The sequence below is a fragment of the Microcaecilia unicolor genome, chromosome 2 (genome assembly GCF_901765095.1).
Source record: "Microcaecilia unicolor chromosome 2, aMicUni1.1, whole genome shotgun sequence".
Lineage (NCBI taxonomy): Eukaryota > Metazoa > Chordata > Amphibia > Gymnophiona > Siphonopidae > Microcaecilia > Microcaecilia unicolor.
In genome coordinates, this window is record NC_044032.1 from 576,988,520 (window position 1) to 577,010,197 (window position 21,678).

Sequence of the window (21,678 nt, forward strand, 5' to 3'; positions counted from 1 at the left end):
ACTGATGACATCCTATTCTTCAGAGCAAGCTCCATTTACCACCACCCTCTGTCTCCTACCATTCAACCAATTTTTTACCCAATCAGTTACTCTAGGTCCCACGCCGAGAGCACTCAATTTATTTATCAGTCGCCTGTGCGGAACCATGTCGAAGGCTTTGCTGAAATCCTAGTATACCACATCAAGCACCCATCCCACATCCAACTGTTTGGTCACCCAGTCGAAGAAGACAGATTCGTCTGACACGACCTGCCACTAGTGAAGCCATGCTGCCTCGGGTCCCGCATTCCATGTAGTTCAAGAAATGTCACAATCCTCCTCTTTAGAAGCATTTCCATTAACTTACTCACCACCGAGGTCAGACTGACAGGTTTGTAATTCCCAACCTCCTCCTTACTTCCACTTTTGTGCAAAGGAACCACATCTGCCCTTCTCCAGTCCACCAGGACCACTCCAGTTTCTAAGGAAGCATCGAAGAGGTCCGTCAGCGGGGCCGACAGAACTTCTCCGAGTTCCTTAAGCACCCTCGAGTGTATCCCATCAGGCCCCATCGCTCTGTCTACTTTTAGTTTGAGTGAGGGGGAGAGGTCCACATATGTGAGCCTACCCCTTTTTGACTCAAACCCTTCCTCCTGTGGCCCATCCTGGTTTCCAGTATTCTACTAGAACTGTCCAATTCTGTGGCAATTGTTGTATTTTGTGGCCTTTCCCCTGAATGTGGGATCGCAGGAAACCAGAAGCTTCTAGTTGCCCTGTCACAGTTTCTTTAACAAGTGAGTTCTGGGAAATTCTGTTTCAAGAAAACAATGCACTTTCACAACTTCTGCACTACAAGAAAGCGGTCTAAGATTATTTGGTCTTACCCGGCATATGTACTGGTTCCTCTCTCCTGGAGAAAAGGTTTGCGAGCGCACAATCATGCTGTTCCTGACAAAAGGACGCTGTCTGGAGCTCAGGCTACCTCTGTCCTTGGGTCTGAGTGCTACATTCACAGTTACTGCTTCTTCTGTGTTGGTCTCCTTATCAACCTGTCAGTATAAATAAGACATATAGGTTCATCCAAACTACGTCTGTGTCTGGGATATGGACAAACCCATACACAAAGGGGTCCTTTTACTAAGCTGTGGTAAAGGTGGCCTTAGCATGCCCTTGCTTGGGTTTTTCCCATGCGCTAAATCCATTTTTACCACAGCAGTAAAATGGCCAATTTTCCATTTCTTTTTTTTTTTTAATTAATAGCCATGTGCTAATATTACCATTAGCGCATGGCCATTAATAGAAATTACTGTGTGAGCACTTACCAACACCCATTCTGTAGGTGGTAATGGCTCACACAGTAATCCTGCGCTAACCAGTTAGTATGCGGTAATGTAGCTGCTCTAACTGATTAACACAGAGATGCCCACTCTCAACTGATTAGCGCAGGGATGCCCACTCTCTACCCCCTGACATACCCCTGTCCAAAAAAATAAATTAGCACCTGGATTAGTGCATGTTAATTTGGCACTTACCACAGGACGCATGAGTGTGCGTCCCTCCATTTTAAGCTGTGTTAACTGCACGGTAGTAAGCTTAGAAAATAGCTTACTAAAAGGGCCAAAATCATATCAGACTGTTTCTTGTACTGATGTACTGAAGAAATGCATTTGCTATTCTGACTCAATAAGAATACATGTTAAAGCAATATTGCTCGCTACATTCATCACAATCATATCTTGTGTCTCAGCACCATGATATTGACTATTGGTCTTACTCCTCAGTCTCCTTTCAGTTTTGCTCTATTGCATTTATGTCACAGCAACTTGTACACCGAGGTTTCCTAAACCTCTCCTTGTGGTCCAACAACTAGTCAGGTTTTCAAGATATCCATAATAAATATGTAAGAGAAAAATGTTCATACACTGGAGACTAGGTAGGTGTTTATGCTTACTCACCGAGGATATCCTGAAAACCCAACCGGCTGCAGGGGGTGGGGGGGGTGGTCATCAGGACATGTTTGAGAAGCTCTGTCATAAGCACTTTTTTAAAGATCAAATAAGGACTTTGGTCCCAGTTCGATGAACCCCTATTTCAAATCAAATCAATTCTTGTAAATTGCTAATATCCCCTTTCCAAGGTCCAGTTTGGTTTACATTTTAAGTGAGAAAAAAGTCGATAATGTTAGTGTGAGGTATGAGAACAATTAGAGACCACTGGTGTAATGCATGAGACCAAAAACATTATAGGGAAGGATAATGGATGATAGATACTAGGATTTTTATGAAGCAGTCTTTGGGAAGAGAAAGGTTTATAGTCTCTTCCTGAAGCTAAGGTAGCTGTTTTCTGTTCTGATGCAATAGGTAGAGAGTTCCATATTTTATTTACCCTGAAACTGTGAAACCAGATTATAAAAGCACAGTGAGACGTTTGATTTCCCAGTAAAAGTTGTCAAAAATAAGTACAGAAGTTGGTAAGTCAGTTTGTTTACACAGTTAAAAAAAAGAGTATCTGTTGTCCAAAGTTTTAATTCCCCCAGGCAATGGAAGGAGAGCATATACTTAAAAAAATGAAGTCACCCAACCAATACTTATCCATGTAAAGGATAATTTTATAACAGGGCACCTACAGCAGGAAAGATACAGAGGTGCATATGCTGAATCTATTTTATAAAACAAAAGATGAAAGATATAGATGGGACTAAAATACATGAAGAAGGGAAGGAAGGGTTTCACTGGGCGATTCACGTCTACCCGTTTCACTCCACTCATTATTTTATATACCTCTATCATATCTCCCTTCAGCCGTCTTTTCTCCAAGCTGAAGAGCTCTAGCCGTTTCAACCTTTCCTCATAGGGAAGTCGTCCCATCCCTTTACCATTTTCGTTGCCCTTCTCTGTACCTTTTGTAATTACAATTTATCTTTTTTGAGATGCGGTGACCAGAATTGCACACAGTATTCAAGGTGCAGTCGCACCATGGAGCCATATACAAAGGCATTATATAACATCTGCGTTTTTATTTTCCATTCCTTTCTTAACATTCTATTTGCTTTCTTTACCCTGCCTTAAAAAAAAAAAAAAAAGAGTTTTTAGTTCTCTTACAAATTCTTTCATGTCCTGGATCCTTCTCAACCTTAAAAGTAATTTGTTCCAGAGCAAAAGACCTGCAATATAACTCCCTACATTTGACCCACCCCTTATATTTAGATTGTGGACTAAAGCAGTGGCATAGCCAGATCCAGTATTTTGGATGGGCCCAGAGTTAACTTAGACATGCCCTTCCACACCATGCCACCCTCCCCCAAGAGATCTAAAAAGAAATGTAGATGAGATATCCCACAGGTATTTGAGAGGAAGAGAGGCCTTTAGTCCAGTGGCGTAGCGTGCACCCATTCTTTGCTGAGGCCCACCCAGCGGCAGAACCCCACATGAACATTTCTCCTCCTCTGCGGCACCCCGGCATCTGCTCACCTGTCACTGAACCCCGTCCCTCCCCACTGTACCTTACAAGTGTCCCCAGCGCCTGCAGTGATCCATTAATGCTGTCGGTGGCGGCCCCGCAGGCTTCCATCAGCTGGGTCCCGTCCTTGGTGATGTCATTTCCTGCTTCCTGTCTGGCGGTATCCGGCTGATGGAAGCCTGCAGGGCTGGTGCAGGCAGCAATAATGGATCACTGCAGGCACTGGGGACACTTGTAAGGTACAATGGGGAAGGATGGGGTTCAGCAATGGGCAGGCAGATGCCGAGATGCCGCGGAGGAGAGATGTTGATAAGGTAGGTGAAAAAAACTCTACATTTTTTTTAGATCTCTGGGGGGAGGGTGGCATGGTGTGGAAGGGCATGTCTAAGTTAACTCTGGGCCCATCCAAAATACTGGATCTGGCTATGTCACTGCTTTAGTCCACAATCTAAATATAGGGGATGGGTCAAATGTAGGGAGTTATATTGGAGAAAAAAAAATTCTCTATGGAAAAGTGTATTAAACTTGACTGTGGACAAAAAATAAATACTATTTGCAACTAATTACTGTCATTTACATCTCTCATCGGAACAGAGGTCACAGGATTTGCAATATGCTTAGCATCCAGGAAATCTCTCAGTTGTTCAGCTATAAAAAAAAACAGGTAACCCATACAGTAGGTATTTCATAACACACTTTTTGTAACCTTCAAATGTTGATTTATTTGTTTGTGAGATTGTTTTGAAATGTTAATAGATAGATAAATAAAGAGAGATGAAGAGAGGCCCTGTATAAGGGAGGATCCTGAGAATCTATGGAGATACTGGGAGAAAGCAGCTCTGCAGGGGAATGAAATTTTGTGGTTTTGCTGGCTTGCAACAACGTGGACACCACAGGCCCATGAAACTAGGAAGGGGCAGGCAGAAACTTTTTGTTTTATGTTGTTTCCCATGTGTTTCTGGGAATGTTCTTTTTATTTCATTTTGTTTGGCCACTTTGTTGACACTAGAGCAAAGTCATTGAGTGCGCACTCTTTTCCCGATAGTGTGTGTTATTCGTGCATATGCAGTGGTTCATACACACACCATGGTTTGCCATGCATAATGCAAATAGTACGCACCACTCTTTTAAAAGAGCTTGCACTGTTTCGGCAAACTATGATATACCCAGTGACGATCCTAGGTCGGCTGCCACCCGGGGCGGATCGCCGATGCGCACCCCCCCCCCCCCCCCCGGCACATCAAAACACCCCCCCCCCCCCCGGTGCATTTTTGGCTGCTGGGAGCAGCCGCGCAGCTCTCGGCTCCGCTGGCTCCCTGCTGCTCTCTGCACCCCCCCCCCCCCAGCAGCGTGCACCCAGGGCAGACCGCCCCCACCGCCCCGCCCTTGGTACGCCGCTGGCTATACCACTTTTGAAGGCATCCCATTGACTGCCTCTTTCCCATTCCCATTCAAAATCCATAGTTCAGGTGAACCCCTTTTCCTTTCAAGACTTCTGAACGCCTACAGTCCAACAAGATCGCTTAGATCATCCCAACCATCTTGTCATTTCCTCCTTACGTGAAACTGTTTATGACACTACCCGATGTTCTATCTTTTCTGTCCAAGGTCCAGAACTCTGGAATAAATTGCCACAGCACCTCAGACTTCAATCATCTATAGAACAATGTAAAACTAATTTAAAAACCTTCCTCTTTACAGATGCATACACCTGACTTCTCTGTTACAGTATACTACTACTACTTATCATTTCTATAGCGCTACTAGACGTACGCAGTGCTGTACACTTGAACATGAAGAGACAGTCCCTGCTCGACAGAGCTTACAGTCTAATTAGGACTATTAAGAGTAATGGCAAGGAACTAGGGAGAGCGGAGTTCAAATCCCACCCCCAAACTGACAACCTTTGTGACCTTGACCAAGTCACTTATCTCCCTGGTACTTCAGGTAGCGGGGATTCATGGTGCATGAAAAACATGTCATAGGCTGCCTTGCACTAAGATCAGAAAGACAGTCTAGAAATACAAGACATGAAGATTTAAAACTTGCTAGTCAACTGTGAACTCTTGAAATGATTTCATTGCTTAGAAATGATTGATATGTGTGGTTGAAAAAAAATAATAAGAGTTCAGTCACCCAATCCGGTGCAGGGTCTTATCACAGGACTAACTAGAATCCAATCTAATCTGTTGACAGAATTTGCAAGAGCAGCCATGTGAGAAACACTAGATTAACATTGAGGCCCTCATTTCACAAGCCATATCCGTGTTTGATATACACCGGATGTAAGGTAGCAGTACACACCCTTTCCCTTGTGTGCTATCCCCCCATTTTTTTCTTTTAAAACATTGTAGTTCTGCCCTCCTTCCCGCCATCTATCCTGAGTTTTTAAAAAAATTATTATTCCTTATTGTTTTATATTATACTCTATTTGGCATTGTAAGCCACTTAGACGTTATATTGATAGGTGGGACAGAAAGCTTTTAAATAAACTTGAAAAATAAAATTGTTAAAACATGAATTGTGTTTTTTTTCTGCTTGTTCTCGTTCATTAATGACATGCAATGACATGGGATATGTCATTGCAAACAACACTTCATCTCTACAAGAAACCAGGTACCACAGGGCAGAATGGAAATATTTAGATGACCTTAAAGCTTATAAACAGGTAGAAATAGCTACGGTCAAAGCCAGAAGGATGCTTGGGTGCATAAAAAGAGGGATGACCAGCAGGAAAAAGGAGGTGATAATGCCATTGTATAAGTCTCTGGTGAGGCTCCATTTAGAATACTGTGTGCAGTTCTGGAGACCGCACCTATGAAAAGATGTAAACAGGATGGAGTCAGTCCAGAGGGCGGCTACAAAATTAGTAAGCGGTTTTGAACACAAAAAATATAGGGCCAGGCTTATGAACCTCAACATGTATACACTGGAAGAGAGGCGGGTGAGAGGAGATATGATAGAGATGTTTAAATATCTCAAGGGCATTAATGTACAAGAAGTGAGCCTTTTTCAACTGACGGAAAGCTCTGGAATGAGGAGGCATACAATGAAGTTAAGAGAATAGGCTTAGGAGTAATCTAAGAAAGTATTATTTCACAGAAAGTGTGGTGGAAGTGTGGAAAGGCCTTCCAGTGGAGGTTGTGGAGTCGAGGACTCTGTCAGAATTTAAAAATGCATGGGATAAGCAAGTGAGATGGCTTAGGAAAAGGAAGAGTTAAGGGTTTCAGAGGATGCACAGACTGGCCATTTAGCCTTTATCTGCCATCATGTTTCTATAGCAGTGAGAGCAAAGGAAGGAGCTCCTGCTGCTGTGAAGAGTGGAGCCAGTGAGGCAGGCTTTCAGTGCCCTTAAGTTTGAGCACCCTGAGCCAGGGCCTCACTGACTTGCCCCTTAAGCTGGTCCTATGCCTTTCTTATGTTTGTAAGCTTCAAACAATACATCAACATTTATACCTAACCAATGCCTACAAATTCTTTAGGCCTTCCTTCTCCTAGTCTAGGACTCCCTGCTTCATTCTGGGTCTGGGGTTCTAACTCCTAACCTGGGATCTGTTCTACATTCCTCAGTTGAGTTTCAGTTAAGGGAGGGGTTTATTGTAACCCTTACAGTGGACCGGGGATCTGTCGAGTGTACTTATTCACATTCACCTGGACTGTTGTGATGTCTTCTATATGGAATTGCCCAAGAAGTTGACAAAAAAGTTGTAGAGCTCAAACAATTCATCACCCCATCCCTAGTCAAATTTCACTCATTCTCTGTTTAAGCCAGAATCTAATTCAAGGCATTGACTCTGGCCTACAAAATTCAACATGATACTGGTCCGTCATACTTCATGGCTATGCTGATGATGTATGTCTCTTTGTGGGGACTGTGGTCTCAGGAGAGCAGCTAATTGGTCTTGCCATCTCTAAAATGTAGAAATCTACTACTACTACTTAACATTTCTAGAGCGCTACTAGGGTTACGCAGCGCTGTACAATTTAACAAAGAAGGACGGTCCCTGCTCAGATGAGCTTACAATCTAAAGGACAAAATGTCAAGTTGGTGTAGTCTAGATTTCTGAGTATAGGTGTGGTGGTTAGGTGCCGAAGGCGACATTGAAGAGGTGGGCTTTGAGCAGTGATTTGAAGATGGGCAGGGAGGGGGCTTGGCGTAGAAATCAGTAAGAGACTGCTGAACAGAGCACTGACTTACAGTGGTGGAAATAAGTATTTGATCCCTTGCTGATTTTGTAAGTTTGCCCACTGACAAAGACATGAGCAGCCCATAATTGAAGGGTAGGTTATTGGTAACAGTGAGAGATAGCACATCACAAATTAAATCCGGAAAATCACATTGTGGAAAGTATATGAATTTATTTGCATTCTGCAGAGGGAAATAAGTATTTAATCCCTCTGGCAAACAAGACCTAATACTTGGTGGCAAAACCCTTGTTGGCAAGCACAGCGGTCAGACGTCTTCTGTAGTTGATGATGAGGTTTGCACACATGTCAGGAGGAATTTTGGTCCACTCCTCTTTGCAGATCATCTCTAAATCATTAAGAGTTCTGGGCTGTCGCTTGGCAACTCGCAGCTTCAGCTCCCTCCATAAGTTTTCAATGGGATTAAGGTCTGGTGACTGGCTAGGCCACTCCATGACCCTAATGTGCTTCTTCCTGAGCCACTCCTTTGTTGCCTTGGCTGTATGTTTTGGGTCATTGTCGTGCTGGAAGACCCAGCCACGACCCATTTTTAAGGCCCTGGCGGAGGGAAGGAGGTTGTCACTCAGAATTGTACGGTACATGGCCCCATCCATTCTCCCATTGATGCGGTGAAGTAGTCCTGTGCCCTTAGCAGAGAAACACCCCCAAAACATAACATTTCCACCTCCATGCTTGACAGTGGGGACGGTGTTCTTTGGGTCATAGGCAGCATTTCTCTTCCTCCAAACACGGCGAGTTGAGTTCATGCCAAAGAGCTCAATTTTTGTCTCATCTGACCACAGCACCTTCTCCCAATCACTCTCGGCATCATCCAGGTGTTCACTGGCAAACTTCAGACGGGCCGTCACATGTGCCTTCCGGAGCAGGGGGACCTTGCGGGCACTGCAGGATTGCAATCCGTTATGTCGTAATGTGTTACCAATGGTTTTCGTGGTGACAGTGGTCCCAGCTGCCTTGAGATCATTGACAAGTTCCCCCCTTGTAGTTGTAGGCTGATTTCTAACCTTCCTCATGATCAAGGATACCCCACGAGGTGAGATTTTGCGTGGAGCCCCAGATCTTTGTCGATTGACAGTCATTTTGTACTTCTTCCATTTTCTTACTATGGCACCAACAGTTGTCTCCTTCTCGCCCAGCGTCTTACTGATGGTTTTGTAGCCCATTCCAGCCTTGTGCAGGTGTATGATCTTGTCCCTGACATCCTTAGACAGCTCCATGCTCTTGGCCATTTTGTAGAGGTTAGAGTCTGACTGATTCACTGAGTCTGTGGACAGGTGTCTTTCATACAGGTGACCATTGCCGACAGCTGTCTGTCATGCAGGTAACGAGTTGATTTGGAGCATCTACCTGGTCTGTAGGGGCCAGATCTCTTACTGGTTGGTGGGGGATCAAATACTTATTTCCCTCTGCAGAATGCAAATAAATTCATATACTTTCCACAATGTGATTTTCCGGATTTAATTTGTGATGTGCTATCTCTCACTGTTACCAATAACCTACCCTTCAATTATGGGCTGCTCATGTCTTTGTCAGTGGGCAAACTTACAAAATCAGCAAGGGATCAAATACTTATTTCCACCACTGTATGTTGTACCTTTTCAATGGAACCGCTTGCCACTAGGAAAATTCCCAGTAGATGCTGGGGGTGGGATTGAGGGTGGGGTTGAATGGAGATATCTATGGTGTTGTTGGGGGAAAACTGGTGGATTCAATTCCATTGTGGGGGGAGATTGAGGAATATCTATGCTTTGGGGGGGGGGGGATTAGGGGGTATCTATGCTGACAGGGAGGATTGGAGATGGAGGGGGTCAGTACTGTTTTGTACATGAACTTTACTGGCACGTGGATATGTGTTGAGACAGGTGAAAAAATGGATGTAGAAATAATTTAAAATAAGACATGTTTCCCATGCAAACATGGGAAATACAGATTTATTTTTGGGGACTGCCCAATCCACCTCCCTGAGAAATCTATGTATCCTGTTAATACACATATGAGAACAGCAGCTTTATAATATCACTATCTGCAACTGTATGCAATCTACACATGTGTATAATACTAAAATAAAGGTCTTTTTACTACCTCTACTGGTAGGTTATTCCATGCATCTATCACCAGGAAGAAGTATTTCTTCATCCATCTTTTCAGCTTCCCTCCTTCTAACTTCACATTATGGCCTCATGTTCTAGAATTTCACTCTCTTTGGAAAATTGTACCTCTCTGTACTTTACTGAATGACCTAAAAACAATCTCCTTCACATAAAGGAAACAAACAAACAAAAAAAAATCTTAAAACAATAGAAGCTTTGTTTTTATGCTGCAGTGGAAAGAGGCCATGCTACTAGGATATGATACATATACAACTTAAGTCAACGAGTCCAAAACTGTATGGTGCAGCTTAGGGAAGAAATGCTCTGTCAATAGGAAAAACCACAGAACTAGTCTTGCTGTTCAAAATAAGGAAAATAAGAAAAGGTGACTTAAGGAACAAATTCCTATCTGGGTGGCGTTTATTGTTGGTTATTGTGTTTATTGATGGTTTATCACTTTCATTAGGAAATGCTGCTGTGAGTACTGAACATGCTTGTAGTACTGGTGTTATAGAAAAACTAGAGCAGTGGAGAGCTGAGGGGCAAGATCCTGCTAGGGGGGGTGTCACAGATGCTGCTCTGTGTCCTGAATTCATCAGTTGGTGGGGTGTGGGAATCCTTGCCAGCTATGGTATAATTCTAGAATGGTACAATATAACTGGGGAGGGGGGGGGGGGGGGGGGGGGGAGGCTGAGCCAAAAGTGGAGGTGCTAGGGGCCAGGCCTGCAAATTTGGATTCAGCTCATGCCTTTTTCAGTAGTAGCTCAAGGAGAGTTACATTTAGGTACAGTAGATGTTTTCCTGTCCCCAGAGGGCTTACAATGTAAGTTTTACCTGAGGCCATGAAGGGTTAATTGACTTGCTAAAGATCACAAGGAGCAGCAATGGGATTTATATCCTAGTTTCCTTGGTCCTCAGCTCTATGGCTATGCCAGTTATTACGTTTATATTGAGCAGATTTAGGATAAACTACAGAAGGAAGAAGTGCAGAACATTTCTATTTCAGATATTAATATTCAATTTTCTTCATCCCTGTCAATACAGGGTCTGCCAGGGACAGAGTTCTGAAACACTAATTACAGGTCTATTTAATGAGCTACATGGCTTTCTTGAAGGGGGAAGGATTGCTTTGGGGGTCTCTCTTGATCTAACATCAGTTTTTGACCTAATGGATCATTTTTTTCCTCCTCAGAAGACTCTCTGACTTTGACCTCGCTGGTACAGTTTTGCAATGCTTTGCATCTTTCTTGCAGGATCGCTCCTTTTCTGTGAAGCTCCCTTCTTTTACTTCAGCACCTAAACCTTTACTCTGTGGTGTCTTTCAAGCCTCTGTGTTGCCTCCCCTTCTCTTTAATATTTTTCTTAATCCTCTTACTGCTCTTATACAATCACAGGAAATCTCAGCATATTACTTTAATCTGACAATATTCTTTTTGTTAATGCTTTCCAGTCTGTAAATTTCAGTCTTAGCAAAATAAGGCTATATTGCGGTTAATTTCCCATCACTTTTTCCTTAACCCATCAAAATCCCTAGCCTGGATTACTGGTCAACATGATTGACTCTCTGTTGCCCCATACTTTTCAGGTTCAATTCTTCCTTTAATTAATTCATACCAATACCTGGGGGTTATGATAGATTTGATCCCTAAGTGAACTCTGCAGTCTGTCAGTGTTGCTCAGCATTATGTCAATTTTGGCCATCTGTAGTCTCCTTGATACTCCTTCACAACTCTTCCCTGTGCTACTGTTACATCTTGTTTGGCCTATTCCAACATGGTATATGCACGTATCCTCACTTTCTCGTTAAGCAATTATAAGCTGCCCAGAATACAGCTGTCCAGCTTCTCTCCCAGGCCAGTAAGTATGATCATGTAACTCCGCTCCTCACTCAACATCACTGGCTTAAAGTTCCTTACCGGATTCAGTTCAAGTGTGTACTTTGGTTCATAAAGCCCTGTAGTCAGGTTGTCCTCTGTATCTGGCCAAAATCTTTTCTTTTACCCCATATTTAAGGCCACCTTAAAAACTATTTTCTTTTCTCAGGCATATGGGCTCTGCCTGAGAGGATATATGGTGGCATGCATTTGCCTGCTCCTTCTTTCGCCTCTACTTTCTGGATTTTCTCTTTTCTTGATATAATAAAGTTCTTTTCTGCTTCTGTTCTGAATTGTACAGCCTCTTAGTTTAATGAAAGAAAGGTGGTATATTAAATCCAAAATAAACATATGCATAAACATATCTCCTCCTATTTTCCTTGCGCATACCTGCCAACCTTCTGGAATTAGGTATGACATTGCAATTGTTGGCTTGCAAATTTATTCCCTGAATCATTCTTTCAGGGCACAAACATAATTTATAAGCAAATAAAAATCATGTTCTCAACATTTAAGCTTTGACATCATGTTAAACTACATGGTCAAAATAATGTCTGATATAGATGGAAGAAACACTGTATAGTATTAAGCACACCTTAGCTATATATTATTAATTTTAGATTAGTTATGTATTTATAACTTCTTCAATCAAAAGTCCTACACAATAAAAATTGACAGATTTGAAATAATAAAACATGACATAAAACAAACAAAAACAAATAACACACTTGACAACAAAATTAAAACAGCAGTGCACATATATGGAAATAGATAATAATCAGTCATCTCAAAATATCATTGTCTTAAGCTGTTTTCCAAATGCCAACAAAAGTGATTCAATGCGCAAGTTTAATGGAAGAGTATTCCAGAGAGAAGAGCTAATAATGACCCCCCCCCCCCTCCTAATGTGTAGACACTTGAAAGAAAGAATTAGCAAGGAAGGCTTCCTGGGAGGAACAGAATGTATGTGAAGGCTGATATGAAGCCAACATAACACAGAAAGATGTAGGCACAGGGCATCGCAAGGACTTAAAAGCCCATCACAGATCCAAGGCTGTCACAAAAATGTCCTCTATTAGCCCTACTGACCACTAATTAAAAGAAAGAGAGTGACATCAGTCATGGTTTTGAACATGCAAGTATCAGTACCTACAGGGTTAAGTGGCAAGTTTGCAATCTATATATGAAAGTTCTGGAATTTACACAAATAAGGGCAGAAGATAAGCAGATTATTAATAACTATGTCTCATTGCATAAAATAGGATCTGTGCTAAAAGTTGTGGTAAAATAGCCCACCTTAACAGTAGCCTACTTTGATAACTTCTCACCTAAATGACAGGTTTAACAAAACTGGAAGCCAATTAAGGACAAAAACTACAAAACTCTAGTTTTTGCAATTTTGAGGTGGTTTTCAATCCCAAACAGCTATTATCCCCTCTTTGATGTCTTAGCTGATACTTGTACATGCCTCAGAGCAGACATAAATGCCAACATCTAGATTTTCTGCAGTAGACATGTAATTCTATTGTAAAATAGGAAATACACCCAGACCTTCCAGGCTTGCTCAAACCATGCCCAGAACATGCCCCTTGGAAAACCATGCAAACTACAGATGTACACTGTCACAAAACGCCTAACCACCCGCCTGGGGTTACCCCTGCTGCTTGTGCTCTACACTAGCAACCTCCTACCACTGACTGGGTCACAACTGCCTCTGGGCGAGTCTCCCGTTTTCAAATTATCCCCAGTGATTTCTAGGTTACTGGAGACACACTCCCAGTGGTCCCACAGTTCCCAGAAAGCACTCACAGACCCAACACACAAACCACCAGGATTCTTTATCAGTCCAGGCAGGCAGAACAAACAAACAAATGTGTTTATTCTCACACTGGAGAAATGAACAAAAAAAATGTGCAATAAGCATACAATAACAGGTAACTAAAATATGGATCAATTATAACACTAACTAAACATTTGCATATTGGCTAAACAGTACCTGGGAAGGTCAGGACATATAATTGTTCACAGAGCCTTAGCATAGAGATATGTCTCCCTCTTCTTCCAAGCTAAGACTAAAACAACAGTCAGCACTACTGGGTAATTTCAAACTCCAGGCCAATCAGAGCCCAGAACAGTCAAATTTCAAATAAAAACTGGTTACATCAATACAGACTCTTCCTAGTATCTGTGTGCCAAATAAAGAAAGACAAGTCAGTCCTCTGTAACAGCTTTAAGCATAAACACGCACCATCTGCTGGTCAAACAGGAGAAATACACTTCAGAACAATGCAGGAAAATATCCAATACATTTTACATGCTTAAAACACACACAGTTTCTTCACATACATATGTAAGTAGCATTTTTTAAATCACTAAACATGTTGAGCCATTTACATCTGTAAACCTGCTGCTTACATGTGTAAATGTCACACAAGCTACTCAGAGTGACATCCACAACCTGTAAAGGATAAGCTAAAGATAGCTCCTTCACGCTCCTCACAAATTCATGCTAAAATACTTACCAGCATTGGTACTAATGTTGTCACTGAGAAGGCAGCATTGTCAACATGGCTGGTTTCTTCACCACTCTTGCTTGTATCTGCTTCAGTGTATGAGTTTAGCTGGTCTATATATTCTGCATCTACTGTTTTAATACCATTCTCTTCTTCACCCACCATGTCAGGAGGCATTTCTATTAGCATTCCTACCCTGTAAAGAAACCAAAGAGGATGTTCCAGAAAGGTCAGTACCCTGCAAGTAAAGACAATGGAATAATCACCCTACCCCCTTATCGTTATAAATAGTACAATATTGCCACCCAGATTATTCCGCATCACTTCCACATAGAAATTATTTACTCAAAGCAAAAATAAAATAGCTCAATTATACAGGAAATATTGCTAGGTTTGGCTCGAGAATCCCATTATTGCAATCATAAATTGATCAGGGTCACATTATCAGAGGATCTTATATTTGGATGCATTTCATAAAAATGAAGTATTTGGGTCAATATTTAGCTGAGGTGGTCCACATTTTTTTTTTATAGATGTCAGCCTCCACAGCTGAAATAAATGCAGATTCAGCGCCATTCTCTGAATAATGGCCACTGCTGAATAGTCAGAATCTGCAGTAACCGCTGATGCAATCTGGAGAGCAGCACTATTTAGTCCAGTATCCAGAGAGCTAACCGAATTTTCTTGTCCTAACTTTATCCAGATTGCTAACCAGTTAGCAGACTGAATATCACTGCTGTTCAAACTCCTCTTATTGACCTATAAGTGCATTCACTCTGCAGCTCCTCAGTACCTCTCCACTCTCATCTCTCCCTACATTCCTCCCCGGGAACTCCGTTCACTGGGTAAATCTCTCTTATCTGCATCCTTCTCCTCCACTGCTAACTCCATACTCCGTTCCTTTTATCTTGCTGCACCATATGCCTGGAATAGACTTCCTGAGCCGGTACGTCAAGCTCCATCTCTGGCCGTCTTCAAATCTAAGCTAAAAGCCACCTTTTTGATGCTGCTTTTAACTCCTAACCCTTATTCACTTTATTCAGATCGCTTATTTTATCATCCTCACTTTAATATTCCCTTATCTCTTGTTTGTTCTGTCTGTCCTAATTAGATTATAAGCTCTGTCGAGCAGGGACTGTCTCTTCATGTTCAAGTGTACAGCACTGCGTACGTCTAGTAGCGCTTTAGAAATGATAAGTAGTAGTAGTAGTAATTTAATAACTCAGGGGATCACTTTTGCTCCATCCATGGATCACCCCCCGCTGCTGTCTGGATGACACAAGGGCACTCTGCAGAGATTTCCAGCAGCATTATCCAGATAATGCCACTGAAAATCAGGGATGGCCCTTGTCAGGGGCACTTATCCGGGTGCTAGATCCTGTTACCAGATAATTAGCTTTGAAAATAGGGCCCAATATGATTTTCTATATGAAATACATCCTAAACCACTAGTTATCTCTACTTTTTCTAAAGAGTATAAGGTTATGCTGAATTTTTCTGACCACCTGATAATTTAATCGATTGATCTGGTCCTTGAAGATTTGTCCATTTACTCTGCAGATGGGCATATCCATAGCTGGAGTATGGGTGGAGCAAAGGCCGGTCTCACACTCATGCATATATCCTATAAAATACTATAAATTGTCCCCTATCAAACATATAAACGGCAAGTGACCGTACTCACTTGCAAATGCGCAGTACAGACTTCCCTCTCTGTCCTGCCCTTGCGTCAAGACGTCATGACGTCAGAGGGCGGAACAGAGAGGGAAATGGAGTCGAATTGTCGGCCGCCGCCGCCTGGAAAGGACCATCGCACAAAACAACCTCCACCCTCCCCCCCCATCCCCACCGCCACTCCCGACCCCCTCCATATTGTGTCCCCTGCACTGACCTGCAGCGTCTCTCACCTCTGTGTGGAACCGCTGCAGACAGCAGCAGAGCGATCTGCTGCTGCCTGTAGCGCTTTCACACGGAGGTGAGAGGCGCTGTCAGGTCAGTGCAGGGGGCCCGGCACAGAGGGGGAAGGGAGCGGCGGCGATGAGGGTTGCTGGACATGGGGGGAGGGCAGGGGGAGAGCAGGGCACAGAGGAGGGTTGCTGGACATGGGGGGAGGAGGGGAGGCCAAGGGAAAGAGGAGGGTCGCTGGATATGGGGGGGGGGGGGGGAAATCGGTGGATGGGGTGAGGCCAGGGGAGAAAGGAGGGCTGCAATACTCGCCCGTTTTTACGGGCTTAACGTCTAGTATTCTATATAGTGCGCCTAGTGTTCCGCACTGAAATCTAAGCATATTCCATAACAAAGTGCGTAACTTAATCGATAACAGCACCTAAAAAGCAATAATGAGCACTAATTGGCAATAATTAGAACTTACATACACAAGTCGTTAAGCGTATTCTGTAATGAACTGTGCCTAAATTCTAATGAATGCTGTTCAAAAGGGGCGTGGTTATGGGTGTTACATAAGCATTACAACATTTTAAGTCATAGTTCTAGAATATGGCCCAGTATGCGTAAATGTACACGCAGGGATTTACGCCATACTTTCACTGGTGTAAATGGAGGCATGTAGTTTTAGGCACTAGGATATCAACTAAGTGTATTCTATATACTGCGTCTAAATATAGACACCCCCTATAGAATACGCTTAGGCGTGGAGTTTTTATATGCCATATATATCTAACATGCACCCCCGGTGTTCCTGATGGAATCTGTGTATCTCCCAGAACCGGATGGTTGTAGTCGGGCCAGGTTCTGAAATTACACTGCAGAACACCGGGAGTGATGCAGAGACACTAACCACGTCTCCCATTCTCAAAGAATGGGAGAGGAAAAATAAACTAATTTTGGAATTCTTTCCCAAATTTACCTTGATCAACACAACACTTCAGTTCTTCTTTAACATAGTAACGGGCTTTATTTGAAACACTTTATGTTGGTAAGATGCAAAACAATGGTAATTTTCATGTAACAGAATTCACTATTAATGAATATGTTTCCTTTTAGAAATGCACTTTGGGAATAACTTCTATCCCTTTCGTTTTACAGGAATCTCATCCCTTCAACAGTATCACTTTCAGATAAGTATGATACCTCACTTCTCAATTTTATTCAACCCAGCATAACATGTTTGTACTTTGTCTTCAATTATTAACCCCAAGAATTTGATTCTTTGTGTTGTTCTTTTTTTCTTTCAGGTTTAACCTCAACACCACCCGCTATCCAGGAGCAGAAAGGTAAGTATTTTCTTTTTCCTTTATTCCCTATTATCTCTCCCCATCCCAAGTGTCCCCGTGTCCCACACAGTCACTTAGCTGTGGCGAATTCTTTTCCTCTTTCCAAGATGAACGATTCACTTTCTTGTGGTGGGGCCCTTGACGTCAGTCGAATGCCATTGATCCTCTGTAATTCTTCTCTCTAAACCTCTCTCTTAATTAAAGTAATGGTAGGCAAAACCCTGACTGCCTATTGTTGCAGCAGAAACCCTATTCTGGATGACATTCTTAACAGACTGTGGCCAGAAACTATATCAAATAAAATTAAAAGAAATCCCCTCCTCTTCCAGGCCTATGCTTGTTAATTACTGTCCCTATACTGTACAGAGTGGCTGGCTTACTCTCACTCACTGCACATCCTCACAGCATTCCGTTCTCTGCACCAAACCCTCACATTCCACTCTATTTCCCACTATGTAAGCTCTCTCAGCCTACAGGTTCTTTTTCTTAAAAAAAAAAAAATGAGTTTAAACCCGTAAGATTAACACCCCTCCTATGGCATTGCCTTAGATAATACCTCCCCTTAATATTCCAAACCTTTTTGCCTATCTATCCTTCTCCTCCTATACCAGAACTTCAAAGTTAGCTAAACTTTAAATAAAACTCATCTCACCAATCCATATACTATCATACTCACAACAGTACATTCTTTATCACTCAAACCCTCTCTTCAAATCTTCCTTTACCTCAAATCTCTCCTTATCTCTCTCACACCCTGCTCAGCACACCCACTCACTCCAGCTGCCTAACCAACTCTGCTAACTGCCCACTCACTTGGTCACCTAGGAAACTGGCTTTAGCTTGGGGTTCCAAACCCTTCTCAAACTTCCAAGCTGCATTGCTGACCGGCGGAATGTTCGCCAGCACAAGTATCCCTAACCCCATGTTACATATAGAATCTGGTCCTATGTGCATATCTCTGGAATCTTGGGGTGAACATTTACACCAGCTCTATGGCTGGCTTAAGTGCCTGCACCTAACTGCTTATGTGCATATATAACCCTGTTACACTAGTATTCAGTAAAGAAAAGTAGGCACCTATTTCCTTTATAGGATAAGCATCCTCTGAACACTTAAATATAGGCACCCCTTTATATATTGCCCTCAATATACCATGTATCTGTGCATCATTCTTGTGCTCAACATATCTCTCCTTTAATGTAATCTGCCTTGTACCTTTCCGTAGGAAAATGTGGCATATAAAAATACATAGAAACAGTATAAAAACTAAAAATGTGCACAAAAATATAAAACATTGCTTACCACCCATGCCAAGGTTTACAAAGAGGCTCATTTTCAAAGCACTTAGCCTCCCAAAGTTCCATAGAAACCTATGGAACTTAGCCTCCCAAAGTGCTTTGAAAATATGCCTCAAAGCAATATACAGAAACATCTTTTTAAAAAAATGGGGGCAATAATAATTGAAGTTGCTCAGTACAATTAGTTTGATGAGCCATGAGCTCTGTTGGACAGGGACTGTCTCTTCACATCCAGTGTACAGTGCTGCGTACATCTAGTAGCACTATAGAAATGATTAATAGTAGTAGTATATGTAAACCACTCTGGTTGTACCCAAAGAAAGGCAGCATATCAGATCCATGACCCTTTACTATTGAAGATATGCATGTAGTTACAAAGTTCTGCAGAGCCCAATTACTAGCATTTATGCCAGGGCTTTTTTTGAGGGGGTACTTGGGGATGCTGAGTACCGGCACCTTTTCCATTGTCTGCTAAAATTGACCCATGGTCCCCAAGTTTTAATGAAAGAGCTCAGGCTCTACACAACAATTCTGCCTTGTCATAGATTCTGTGACTAGTTGCAGGGGACCTGGCTATTGTAGGGTGGATCCCTCAGTGATCACCCCACCTCTGAAGGGTGGCCTGGCATTTGAGTACCGGCACCTTTTTCGCTAGAAAAAATACACTGATTTATGCATAAATGTGCACACATACACATGTATATGTCAGTATTCTGTCTATTTCCATATTTATTGAGTGCCTAAATTTTGGTACCTTCTTTATAGAATTCCCCCATTAAAAGGTAAGATAAAGGATGGAGTATATAAAAATGAATATATTGACTACAATATATTTTTTATCCATATGTAAGTACTAAGTTAAAAACATAGGAGAGTGCAAGAACATTGAGCACCACCAAGGAAGAAACAATCAAGAAGTAAAGCTGCTGCTTTCAACACCGTTGACCACACATTACTCCTTGATACGCTGTCCTCGCTTGAATTCCAGGGCCCTGTTATTTCCTGGTTCTCTTCCTACCTCTCACTCCATACTTTCAGTGTTCACTCTGGTGGATCTTCTTCTACTTCCCTCCCGCTTTCAGTAGGTGTGCCTCAGGGTTCTGTCCTTGGACCACTCCTTTTCTCCATCTATACCTCTTCCCTTGGTGCCCTGATCTCATCCCATGGTTTTCATTACCATCTTTACGCTCTCAGATCTACATCTCCACCCCTGAAATCTCAACCTTAATTCAAGACAAAATCTCTGCCTGCTTGTCTGACATTGCTGCCTGGATGTCTCAACGCCATCTCAAATTAAACATGGCTAAAACTGAACTTCTCATTTTCCCCCCTAAACCCTCCTCCCCTCTTCCCCCATTCTCTATCTCTGTTAATGGCTCTCATATCCTCCATGTCTCCTCGGCTCGTAACCTTGGAGTCATCTTCGACTCTTCTCTCTCCTTCTCTGCTCATATTCAACAAATCGTCAAAACTTGTCGCTTCTTTATCTTCAACATTAGCAAAATTCACCCCTTCCTTTCTGAACACGCCACCAAAACCCTTATTCACACCCTTGTTACTTCTCGCTTGGACTATTGCAATTTACTTCTCACTGGTCTTCCGCTCAATCATCTTTCTCCTCTCCAATCTGTCCAGAATTCTGCAGCTCGACTTATTTTCTGCCAGAATCGTTATGCCCACACTAGCCCACTTCTCAAGTCTCTTCACTGGCTCCCTGTCCGCTTCCGTATACAATTCAAACTTATCTTACTGACCTTTAAATGCATCCACTCATTACCTCTCCTCTCTCATTTCTCCCTACATTCCTCCCCATGAACTCCGCTCTCTGAGCAAGTCTCTCTTGTCGTCCCCCTTCTCCTCCACCGCTAACTCCAGACTTCGTTCCTTTTATCTTGCTGCACCTTATGCCTGGAACCGTCATCCCGAGCCCATAGATCTAGCTCCATCTCTACCTGTTTTTACATCTATGCTGAAAGCTCACCTTTTCACTGCTGCCTTTGGCTCCTAGTCGCTACTCATTGCCCTCCTCCTCCCCTGTTCCTCTTTACTCTGTAATTCCCTTGTCCGTAATGTCTTGTCTGCCTGTTTTACCTAGATTGTAAGCTCTTTGAGCAGGGACTGTCTCTCTATGTCAAATGTTCAGCGCTGCGTGCGTCTGGTAGCGCTATATAAATGTTAGTAGTAGTAGTAGTAGTAGTAGTAAAGCAAAACCTGGAAGAAAGGACCTATAGTCAAAGAGTTGGGGAAGACAGGGAAGAGTCTCTGGTAAGGAGTTTAGGGGAAGGACTGACTTAATAGCCAAGTTTAGGGTATTTTTGGTGAAAGGTGAGATATGCTGCTACACATTTTGGAGCAAAGCAGCTGAATGCCAGTGGTGGAGAGCATGCATACCATATGCATACAGCTGGACACACAAAGACAGACTGACCCTCTCCAACAGCCACCACTGCAAGAGTGAAATGTGCCTAAAAGGAAGACAGTATGTACCATTCTCTAGAACCTCTGTGCTCATGCTCTTCATCGTCTTCCTCATCCTCCTCTTCTTCCTGAGCAAGCTCTTGTTCAACTGCTTCCAGTTCTGCCGAAGTCCTTTCCAGCAGCGCTGACACAGCATCCTGTAAAGCGCAAAGCAGTGACTAGGTTGACAGCACAGCACCCTTCCCAAAGCATTCTAAGATTGATAGCACCTCTTCCTATAAAAAAACACTGAACAAGCCACAGGGAACAGTTTGAGACACAGAGGTGTATTTACCAAATTGCATTAAAAAGCATAGAGCCCTGTTTACTAAGCTGTGATATAGGTGCTCTAGCATTTTTAGCGTGCGCTAATGCTAGAGACACCCACTGGAATATATGGGCATCTCTAGTGTTTAGCGCGCACTAATTAATTTTAGCGCACGCTAAAAATGCTACTGCACCTTAGTAAACAGGGCCCATGGTTTTAATATCCGTGATATTCACCAAACTACGGTAATTGAGTATCACAGTTTAGCGTGTAAACTAGTGACAGTAATGTCCATATACTC

At 42.7% G+C, this 21,678-nt stretch overlaps 1 protein-coding gene across 1 annotated transcript in view; it reads right to left on the bottom strand.

The window, feature by feature from the left end:
- Positions 1 to 21,678, bottom strand: part of WWC2 (WW and C2 domain containing 2) — a 306,912-nt gene that overhangs the window by 17,604 nt on the left and 267,630 nt on the right. Inside the window, exons 17-19 of the mRNA XM_030191517.1 lie at positions 21,140 to 21,267; positions 14,131 to 14,317; positions 864 to 1,028 (exon numbers count right to left, since the gene is read on the bottom strand). Of these exons, the coding sequence (XP_030047377.1) occupies positions 864 to 1,028; positions 14,131 to 14,317; positions 21,140 to 21,267 (480 nt within the window). The remainder of the gene's footprint in view (positions 1 to 863; positions 1,029 to 14,130; positions 14,318 to 21,139; positions 21,268 to 21,678) is intronic.